At 44.3% G+C, this 10,707-nt stretch overlaps 1 protein-coding gene across 2 annotated transcripts in view; it reads left to right on the forward strand.

The window, feature by feature from the left end:
* The window catches only part of LOC138624367 (inhibitor of nuclear factor kappa-B kinase subunit alpha-like), an 11,867-nt gene extending 3,415 nt beyond the window's left edge, over positions 1 to 8,452 (forward strand). The window contains exons 9-22 of one of the 2 annotated variants that reach the window (XM_069704508.1): positions 150 to 257; positions 385 to 520; positions 855 to 1,049; positions 1,494 to 1,596; positions 1,716 to 1,839; positions 2,785 to 2,936; positions 3,052 to 3,113; positions 3,211 to 3,320; positions 4,408 to 4,457; positions 4,565 to 4,670; positions 4,806 to 4,953; positions 5,463 to 5,599; positions 6,143 to 6,242; positions 8,026 to 8,452. In XM_069704508.1, the coding sequence (XP_069560609.1) occupies positions 150 to 257; positions 385 to 520; positions 855 to 1,049; positions 1,494 to 1,596; positions 1,716 to 1,839; positions 2,785 to 2,936; positions 3,052 to 3,113; positions 3,211 to 3,320; positions 4,408 to 4,457; positions 4,565 to 4,670; positions 4,806 to 4,953; positions 5,463 to 5,599; positions 6,143 to 6,242; positions 8,026 to 8,070 (1,576 nt within the window). In that variant the 3' untranslated portion in view covers positions 8,071 to 8,452. Of the gene's footprint in view, positions 1 to 149; positions 258 to 384; positions 521 to 854; positions 1,050 to 1,493; positions 1,597 to 1,715; positions 1,840 to 2,784; positions 2,937 to 3,051; positions 3,114 to 3,210; positions 3,321 to 4,407; positions 4,458 to 4,564; positions 4,671 to 4,805; positions 4,954 to 5,462; positions 5,600 to 6,142; positions 6,243 to 6,970; positions 7,100 to 8,025 lie in introns of those variants that run through there. The other variant, XM_069704507.1, reaches the window with a different exon arrangement.
* Positions 8,453 to 10,707: the final 2,255 nt, after the last annotated feature.

The following is a 10,707-nucleotide window of genomic DNA, read 5'->3' on the forward strand; positions in this document are numbered from 1 at the left end:
AATGCACTTTTATGAACATCTGTTACATTCAAGCTAAAAGCACTCTCATGAATCTGTCCGTATATCACAGGAGAGAGTTTTTATTTCTGCCGTCCGGCGAGACGTTGGTCCAGATGATCCTTTTAGATTCGGTCTCCTCTCGTCCACAGGGCCAGCAAAGTGAGGAATAAAGGTCCAAAAGACATCATGGCTGTGGAGGAGCTGAACGGAGAAGTCCGCTTCTCCACACATCTTCCGTATCCCAACAACCTGAGCAGGTCCGGACCCGGTGACCCCGAAGTCCCGTTAAACAAACACTCTTCTACAAACTTTAAACAGGATTCATTTATTCTTATTTGTGAAATTTCTTTCTTTAATCACATCTTGAATTCTTCGGCCGTGCAGGACGCTGCTGGAGCCGATGGAGGCGCTGCTGCAGCTGATGTTGAAGTGGGATCCGGTCCAGAGAGGCGGCAGGACGAACCCCGACACCAGGAGGCCGCAGTGCTTCGAGGTGCTCGAGCAGATTCTGAGCATGAAGGTGAGCCGTCGACCTGGAGACCAGGAAGTAAAACCTGGAAGTGACGGAGCTGCTCCACAAAGAGAAACGGGAGATCTGTCTCAAGCCTTCGGCGGCTCTGAATTCTCCACCCTCTGATTATTTTTATTTTTTTATGTTTTCACTTTCATCCTGACTAAAAATTCAACTTGCAAGTAACTCATATTTTTTAAGATGCTACGCAACTAGAAAACAAAACAAAACAGAAGAACAGAGAATCTTTGCTGTGATATTAAAAATAATGACATATTCTTGACCCTGGTTGTACCGAGCACCGCGGTGACCGATGGTTGACGGGTCTGCTGACTCTCTCCAGGTGGTCCACATCCTGAACATGACCACGGCTCAGGTCCACTCCTTCCAGCTGACCCCGGACGAGAGCCTCCACAGTCTGCAGAAGCGCATCGAGGCCGAGACCCGGATCGAGGTGGTGAACCAGGAGCTGCTGCAGGAGACGGGCGTGTCGCTGGACCCCAGGAAGGCCGCCGCGCAGTGCGTCCTGGACGGAGTGGTACGTCCCGACTTCACCGCCGATCGTTACGGACCTCAAAAACTCCCGGCAGAGAGTTTCCTTTCTATGTCGAATGATTGTTCTGCAGAACTCTAAATTCATCCTTCATCTCACATACGCCCTCACAGACCTGCAGCTTTCAGTATTTTCATGAACTGCTGAGTTAAAACCTCCATCGGGGGGAGAGGGTGGAGGGGAGGGGGGCGTTTCCGTGGTGACCAAGGGGGTTAAGATGCAGACCGTGTATTGGAGCCAGGCCGGGGATCTTTATCGTCCCTCATCTTGCCCTCCGTTTATAAAAAAACAAACACGTGAAACAGACCTGAACGCTGCAGAAATCAACCTGCCTGCGACGGCATCGTGACTCACGCGTGTCGAGAGGCTTCGACTCTCCCGGCGAGGAGAGATATTTCACAGCGGTTTGTTTTCTTTCCTCCCGTGTAGAGAGGGTGGGACAGCTACATCGTCTACCTGTTCGACAAGAGCATCACCAAGTACTCGGGTCCCTTCAGCGCCAGGCGGCTGCCGGAGAAAGTCAACACGATCGGTGAGTTGGTTTCTACGTCGCTCTGGATTCACAACGATCTATCGATCTCGAACGCCGCCGACCGAGCTGCACCTCCTCCGCTCTGTGAGATTGTCACGGCTGACGTGTTACATTCGCAGTGCAAGAGGCGAAGACGCAGCTGCCGCTGGTGGTGCTGAAGAAGGTCTGGGGCGAAGCGGTGAGCTACATCTGCGGCCTGAAAGACGACTACAGCCGACTTTTCCAAGGACAGAGAGCGGCCATGTGAGTTTGTATGAACAAACTTAAACGAGCAAAAACAAAACATAACTTTGTTTAGTTTTTGTGGTTAGTTGTCAATTAAATCCATTAAAATGCCTCCTTCATTAATTTGGAAATGATGTGGAGCTCAAGTCGGTCCAGATTTTTGGAGGTTTGGCTTTTGCTGTATTTTATATTTCATCAACGATTCGCTCCCTCAACGTGCACCTCCGCCAGGCCGAGTACATCGCAGCCCCTGAATGAATATTAATATCCTGCTTCCACACCATTAAGCAGCACAGTGGATTTAATGGCCACAGAATATTAGTACAGTTATGCTGAAGACATTTTTCTGAGCAGGAAATTGCTGAGGCAGGATTTTGTTTCCTCCCTGTGAGGCTGCAGTATGTAGAAAAACATACAGTAAATACAGCCATCCAGCTGGAAATAAGGTCACAGGGTGCTCTTCTGTATAAGATATGCAGGATATGGAAGTTATGCAAGTTCACAGAGTCCGAATCATCTCTATGAAAATAGTTTTTTTTTCTTTTATCCTGTCTGCCTGAAGCTCGGTTATAAAACGTTTCTGCAGGTTGTCCAGAGATTTTATGTTCAAACTAAACGTAGGATTGTTTCTACGGTGGATTTTGCTGCATGTTTGTGGAGCTTCACTCGACCAACCTGTTGCAAACTCTCACTGCTGCCGCTACAGGTGTTTTTGTCCCTTTTAATGCAGATAAATTGTTCTTAATTTGAAGTCCCTGGAAATGTTGGTTGATTTTGCATTAATTATTGAGATTTCCTGGAGCAGCTGAGTGTTTCCCAGCTGGAAGAGAAACTCTGCACACTGTGGTTCCTTGTCACTGTTAACTCTGTTCAGCCACGCAGAGTGAACGGCTGCTTCAGGTGCTCTAACATGGCTCATCACCCGTCTCCTTCCTCCTCCTCCTCCTCCTCCTCCTCCTCCAGGCTCAGTCTCCTCCGCTACAACACCAACCTGACCAGATGTAAAAACAGCATGTTCGGCTTCTCGCAGCAGCTCAAAGCCAAGCTGGACTTCTTCAAGAGCAGCATCCAGTACGACCTGGAGAAATACAGCGATCAGATGCACTACGGCATCTGTGAGTGTTCACCGGCAGCTCGCCGTCGCCACGTCGTAACCAAACCGCTTCTTTACAGCACTGAGAAAAGATGACGGTTGTTTTTGACGAGTCGTCTTTGTGTTTGTCTCAAAAGCCTCTGAAAAGATGCTGAAAGCCTGGCAGGAGAACGAGGAGAGAGCTGCAGCTTTTGCGCAGGTAACACCTGTTTTCTGTAACCTGTAACTGTTTCATCGGTGTGAACTCCTCCTCGCTGTGACCGGCCGTCGCGTGTGGTTCCCTGTTTGTCCTGCAGGTGGCGGAGGTGAGCCATTTGGACGATGAGATCATGGCTCTGCACTCGGAGATAGTGGAGCTTCAGAGGAGCCCCTACGCCCGTCGCCAAGGAGACAAGATGGAGCAGCTGTGAGTGTTCATTTTACAGTGACGGCCGACATCGTTTTAATCCGATATATTGTTAATCTTGATATATTTCAAGTGTTGCTGGAGCCTAACACGTCTTTGGTTGTTTACTTTAGATAAAAAATTATTTTAGATGCTTTTGAGAGTTAAAAACTAAGTTTTGAATAGTTGTGAAAATATTTTAAAAAATTGTATTAGTCTATGCAACTATTGTCCTTCCTGTTTTTACCAGCAGCTCATTGTAATGCGTCACATAATGCTCCTAAAGAGCTGTCTGCTAGCTGCCTTTATAAATAGTCGATTAATAATCAAACCGTTCCAACGCACATCTTCACAGTAAACGCTCTGTTCACCACATCATGCTGACTCATCACAGTGAGTGACAGAAATATCATATCACAGAGCAAAGGAAGTACAGTCACAACGTTTTCAAACAAATCTGACGCTGATCTACAAATCGATCAGTCAATCACTTACAGATCCATCAGCCCACCGGGGTCGAATATGAATCTGGTTGTAGATCTTCAGCCCACCGGGGTCGAATATGAATCTGGTTGTAGATCTTCAGCCCACTGGGGTCGAATATTAATCTGGTTGTAGATCTTCAGCCCACTGGGGTCGAATATGAATCTGGTTGTAGATCTTCAGCCCACTGGGGTCGAATATGAATCTGGTTGTAGATCTTCAGCCCACCGGGGTCGAATATGAATCTGGTTGTAGATCTTCAGCCCACTGGGGTCGAATATGAATCTGGTTGTAGATCTTCAGCCCACTGGGGTCACCTCGGTGTCATGACTGTTTTATTATTCTGCAACTATTCGGTGCATCAGGTTTGTAGAAAGTTTCCCCACATCGTTGTGCTTCGTCTCACCTTCAGCGAACGCTGGGAGTTGTTGTTGTTGTTGTTGTTGTTTCTCTGGATTGAAAGTGCGAGACTTAAAGGGACGTTTGTTGGAGGACAAACAGACGGTCCTCTGTGCTGCTGTTCGAAGGCGGCAGCGTCTTTTTTTTTTAAACATCAAATATGAATCTGCCGTTTGTAAGAAAACTTCCAGAGGTCAGTTTTGTAACCGTTTTCTATTCATCACAGGGAGGAGAAAGCGATCGAGCTCTACAAGCAGCTGAAGATGAAATGCAAAAGTAAGATTATTTTTCATTGGTGAAACGGGTTTACTCTCCCTCAGAAATCCAAATTTCTTAAAACCAAAGTGTGCGTTCAGTCGTTCATGTAACGTCGCTTCTCTCAGTTCCCGACTCGGACGTGAGCAGCGACAGCTCGGAGATGGTGAAGGCCATCATCCAGACGGTCCAGAACCAGGACAAGGTCCTCAAAGACCTGTACACACACCTCAGGTGGGAGTCCAGTCCACAAGTTTTACTTTAATAGGAAGTTATTTGCAAATGTCAACTCTTTAAGTTTACTTTAAACTCCCCGTTGCTTTTCTTAATTCTGCCTCGTTCATATAAAATGTACATTTTGACCAACAGTAAGATCCTGATTAGCAAACAGAAGATTATTGACTTGTTTCCACGAATCGAGAAAACGCTGGAGAGCATCAAGGACGCCGACAACACGGTGATGCAGATGCAGATCAAGAGGCAGAAAGAGTTCTGGCATTTACTGAAGATCGCCTGTGTAAGTTGTTCTCTGCTGTCAGACAAGTCATTTAGGATTATCTTTGTTTTTATTTTTGTTTTTTTTCTTCCACATGGATGTATATAGTCTGTAGTATGATGAACAATATCAATGAGATTCTCACTGAGTGTTTCCTGCTTTGTTTTAATCATCATGTGATTGAACATTATTTCCATCATCTGCTCCTCTGTGGCTCATTTTCTTCATTAATCGATTCATTGTTTGATCTGTAAATATTCTGTCCACGATCATACAAGACAAAAGGAAAAACAGGAGCCTGGTAATGTTTGGCTTTTTTTTTATGTACAAAAAAAAAATCAATTCACCAAAATAGTTGCTGACTCGCTCTGTTTCATCTTGCCGTCAGTTCCTCTGGTCCATATTTGCTCCCCAGATGTGTCTACCTTAAAAACAAACATGTAAAAACGCCGCCTGCGTGGATGTTGTAGGAGACGGACGGCGTGTTTTCTTGCTGCTGAATGAACCTCTACGATGTTTCTGTCTTTCAGGCTCAGAACTCGTCTCGTAACTCGATGGCAGCGAGTCCCGACTCGTCCAACCTGCTGCAGGTTTCTCAGTGGACGCAGTCAGCGCAGCCTGTGAGCTCCCCGCATCCCCTCACCTCGCTGCCCGGGCCCAACGACAGGTAACTCACTCACCCACTCACCCACCCACTCACCCACTCACTCACCCACTCACTCACCCACTCACTCACCCACTCACTCACTCATTCACCCACTCACTCACTCACCCACTCACTCACCCACTCACTCACTCATTCACCCACTCACTCACTCACCCACTCACCCACTCACCCACCCACTCACTCACTCACCCATTCACTCACTCACTCCCTCCGTCATCGAGTGCAGGTCAAGAGAGTGTTTTCAAAGTGAAACCATAAATAGAGGGAAGTCTGGACCTTCATTTGTCAACTCCGGGACATTATTAAAGGAAATCAAGATTTAACATTGTTAAAATGTCTGTGTGGTTAATTTTATGTTCATATTTTACTATTAGTGTCTTTATAGATCCATCAAACATTTTATTCTTGGAAAATAAAAAGCTTCTAAATATATTTTATTTTGTCCTTGGGGGTTTTCTTTTCTGTCTTCGGTACTATAATAAACTCATTGTACATACGAAGGAGGTCTGAATGGTGTCTTCTGTGTGTCCGTGTGTCCTTCAGTGACGCTGCCCCACGACTGCTGCAGGAGAACCAGAAATACCTCAGTCAGCTGACCAGCCTGATGCAGGAGGCGGCGGACGACCAGACCAAGAGCATCGTGGTGAGTTCACCGCTTTTAATCTGGAATCAGTTCAAAACAAAGTTCGTCATAGAGTCTGAATTATCGAAGAAAGTTTCCTTTTGAACGGTGCATTCAGTTCCCGTTTGAAAAACCTAGAAAGAGTTATGAGTGTCAGATATAAGTCGCCTCTGACATCAGTGTAGTTCTAAGGATGGTGGATTATCTATATTAAATATTAAGGGTATTTTTTTTATTATCTAGAAACAACATTAAAGGTGAGTTCAGGCCACGGAGTCTCTTTTTGGATCATTTTAATATAAAAACAACTAAACAATCGCAAAGAAAACCACCAGTTCACACTGACTGTGGTTTGCACACAAACTGTAAAATAACATAATTTATAACTAAACAAACAAAAATTTATAAAAGTATCTCGTTTTCAGAGTCGCGTTTGTTTTCAGTTCAGCGACGGAAACAAACGCATAAAATACCATTTTGTCTTTTATTTTGAAAAAGTTAAAACATTAAAAAGGAGCCTCCAGAGTTCACTTCACAACATATCATTTATCATTTATTATGGTTATTAGATACAGTTTATTATCATGGTTATACAGTGAAGAGCTGTATACGGGAAGCCCTTTAAAAATTCAAGAGCAGGTTTCTCTGAAAAGAAAATAGAAAAAGGGTTTTTTCTTTAAAAAAAAAAAAAAAAAAAAAAAAGTCTTGTGGTGTGTCATTTCTTAACTCCTCGGTTTTCCTCTTTCAAGGACCAAGACTGGAGCTGGACAAAATACGAAACTTTAACCACAAAATTAAAAAAGCGAAACGCGTGAAGCCGCGTTGTGTGTCGTCCTGCCCCTCCCCTCACCTCACCTCCCCTCCCCTCCCCTCACCTCCCCCCCCCCCCCTCCCCCCCTCCTCCTCCTCCTCCTCCTCGTCCCCCTTTCCACCCCCCTGCTTGAGTAACACTAAAAGGACTGTGAGCTGTACTGCGCAGCAGGGTGGCGTCACACGTTGTACAGTTGTACATGGACTCGGGACATTCTCCTAAAAAAAACAACAACAACAAAAATGCTTTCCTGATCTTCTTTGAAAAAAAAAAAAAAAAAATGAACAAAGAGAGGGAGTTCACACATGCTCGGTGTCTGTCTCCTCCCGCGCTGGGAAACCTTTGATTAATACCCTTTTCTTTTCTTTTTTATGACCAAACATTAAAAAGCTGTGTCTCTACTACTTCTTCCTTCACGCTGCACAATATTCATCATAAAAACTCATTTCTACTGTCGGACTGGAGGATCACACTGAAACATGGGAGCACGGAAAGCACAGGAAATGGTGGAGGGGGGAGGGAGGGAGGGAGGGAGGGGCGAGGAAATGACAATTAAGCAAACAGCACTTTGATACTCCCATGTTTCCTCTCTGTGAAGATGAAACAGGATTTGCAGCCGTTCCCGTCGCTTATTATCGATTTGATATATTTTATTATCAACATGTGGAGGGTTCAAGTCCACGTTGGCATGTTTGTTTATCATCAGTCGTGTCTTCTGTCACGAGAGATCATGTTTCTAAACTGTCTATACTGTACATGTCTTTTTGATTATCACAGAGATATATATATAACGGGGTTGTTTTTTTAGTTTTTTTGTTGTCTCATTAATGTTCACCTGTTATTTCAGTGGAGGGTTCGTGATGCGTTCAGGTACCGCAGAGTTGAAACAGTTCGTTGAGTTTTGCAAAAATGTTAAAAAAAAGCGATTTAGAAATTGTGTTAAAGAAAACTGAAGGGCATCAAAATAAAAGCTCTTTTTTTCTTCTTCTTCAGTCGGTGCCATTAAATGAATGCAGAAGGAGCGGATATGAAGTTTAAAAAGCTCGGGTAATGAAAATGTGATTTTTGCACATCGTGTTTTTTTATTTTCATTTTTAAGTTTAAACACTTTTCGGCTATATCTTAATTTTTCCCCGTTGTTTCCGCTCCATCAGTCAATCAAGAGAAATGAAATTAGTTCCTGAGAGCCAAACACAGAAACGAACCTCCTTCCTCGTATTTATGAAGTCGAAGTGCAATGGCAGAAATTATTATGTTTTTTGTATTTAAGTAACTCGATTCGTCGGTTTTCTTTCCATCTTGAGTTTTGTTTCCATCTGATGGTTTAACTTTGTTCTCTGAATGTTTAATTTTTAGGAACTTCATCGTGTGAAGATCAAATGTTTTCCTGGTAATAAAAGAATAAATGACTTTGGCACGACTCTCGTGTTGACGACTCTGTTTTCACGTCACTGTTTCCAGAGATCAGATCTGATCTGTACGTCCGGGTGGGAATCTGCTCTGGTTGCCATAGTAACGACATTACGCCTTCATTTTGGTTTGTTCATATACCACGTGGTCTGTTTGTTTTAGTTTTTTTTTTATATGACTGTTCAGAGAGGAAGTTCGGTCCAGACACAGCGAGCGTGTTTCCTGTGACGGCGTCATGTGACAGACACGTCAAAAATTGCAGAGACGGCAAAAAGGAAAGACTTGAAATCTGCTCTGAGCAGTCAGAGCTGCATTAGTTGGCTCGGGATCTGAGGATCTCAGGATCTCAGGATCCGAGGATCTGAGTATCTCAGGATCTCAGGATCTCAGGATCCGAGGATCTCAGGATCCGAGGATCTCAGGATCTGAGGATCTGAGTATCTCAGGATCTGAGGATCTCAGGATCTCAGGATCCGAGGATCTCAGGATCTGAGGATCTGAGTATCTCAGGATCTGAGGATCTCAGGATCTCAGGATCTGAGGATCTCAGGATCTCAGGATCGTACTGAAACCGATTTGTAAACATCAGATCTCGTTATTTTTCAGATTCCAATCTGATACTCACATAAATCAGATTTCAGTAGTTTTTTGTTTTATTTTTTAAAGCCAGGTGTTGATAAAGAAAATCTTGTCAGGAGATCTTTGTTTTCAGCGTGTGAAGAAATCTCTGAACACTTCCTACACACACACACACACACACACACACACACACACACACACACACACACACACACACACACACACACACACACACACACACACACACACACACACACACACACACACACATACATTGAATCAATACTTTTCTGACTCCTTACTTCACTCTCAGACTTTTTGAACTTGAAGTTTGGACGTTGCAGCAGCACAGCTGTGATTCCTCCTGCATCGGCCTTTGTTTCCCAGACTTGCTTCATGTCCCTTAGTGAGGAAGAGGAGGAGGAGGAGGAGGAGGAAGATAGATCGCACGTGTTTGTGCTGAAATTTGAACTTCTTGCCAGTAATGTTGGAGGTATTCATGCGGTTGTTTCAGGATTAACTTTGTGCAGTTGATTTGCAGCAGTTTCTCTTGAACTGTTTGGATTATTGAACCAATTTAATGAAGCAACATCGATCAATATCTGAGCTGCTTTAAATTGTGTCTATAAATGTTTGAAGCTTGAAGAGGTGAAAGTATCATTGAAGAATGAAATCCTTTTTAGATTTAACTTGTCTCATGTTGGGAAACAACCATCAGCGTTTCTTGGTTTTCCATTTTTCACACATTAAAACCATCTTTAAAAACACGAGAAGCATCTCGCATTGTTCGAGTTGAATCCCGAACAAAAGGAAGGAAGAGTCCCGGCGTGGACGCCTCGCTGGAGTTCCTGTACTTGTGAACATTTTCGTCAGTTTTTTATTTATTTTCTCACAGGATTTCATGACGAGTGAGTTTGATGAAACTCCTGCTGCGCTCCTCGGTTCCACTGAGGCTTTTTAAATCTGAGATGATCAGAGTTGTTCAGCCGTCCCTCAGAGTGATTAATAGTGAATCACAGCCGTGCAGATTGTCTGCTTCTCGACGTCCTCCCGTCTCCTGACCTGGTTTAAGTGGTTTAACTGTTGGACGGTGTGTCAGGAAGTGATTCGTCACGACTGCTTTATGCATGAAGAGTCAGCTCGGGTCACTTCTGCTCGTCTTCGGAGACTTTTTAACGTTTCCATCTCAAACGTTTTGGAACGTCTGCACACGTTCAAATGTTTAAAAACCGACGAGGGAGTTTCTGTCTGAGTCGGATTTACAGCCAAGAAACCTTGAAACGGGCGTTTTAAAACCCCCGAACAGAGAGAAGTTTCAACATTAAGAGACCTTCCTTTTTGCCATCGTGGTGCGTTTCGCTTGGAAAGTCTTGCGGTTTCTGTCTGAAGCAGGAATTTTAAATCAGAGCAAACAGAGCTGATGAGTCGACGCCCCGATTCCTCCAAAGAGGTGATGTCATCATCGTATGTCAACAAGCTCTGCTGTGAAACAAGCCGGGCTCCTTGTTCGTTGTTTTATGAGCGTGAATCAGAGTGAATCATTCCTCAGTTCTCATGTCTGAGCTCTGATTTACAGGAAATCCGATTTCTTCCCTCATTTGCAGTTTCATGTTTTAGACAAAAGAAATGACGTCACCGGTTCGGTGTGGAAGAACTTTAACTGGACTGCAGAGAGTCGTGAACTCG

The sequence above is a fragment of the Brachyistius frenatus genome, unplaced genomic scaffold (genome assembly GCF_029030835.1).
Source record: "Brachyistius frenatus isolate BFR_SWC_R1_liver_20210118 unplaced genomic scaffold, ASM2903083v1 Contig_51, whole genome shotgun sequence".
Lineage (NCBI taxonomy): Eukaryota > Metazoa > Chordata > Actinopteri > Embiotocidae > Brachyistius > Brachyistius frenatus.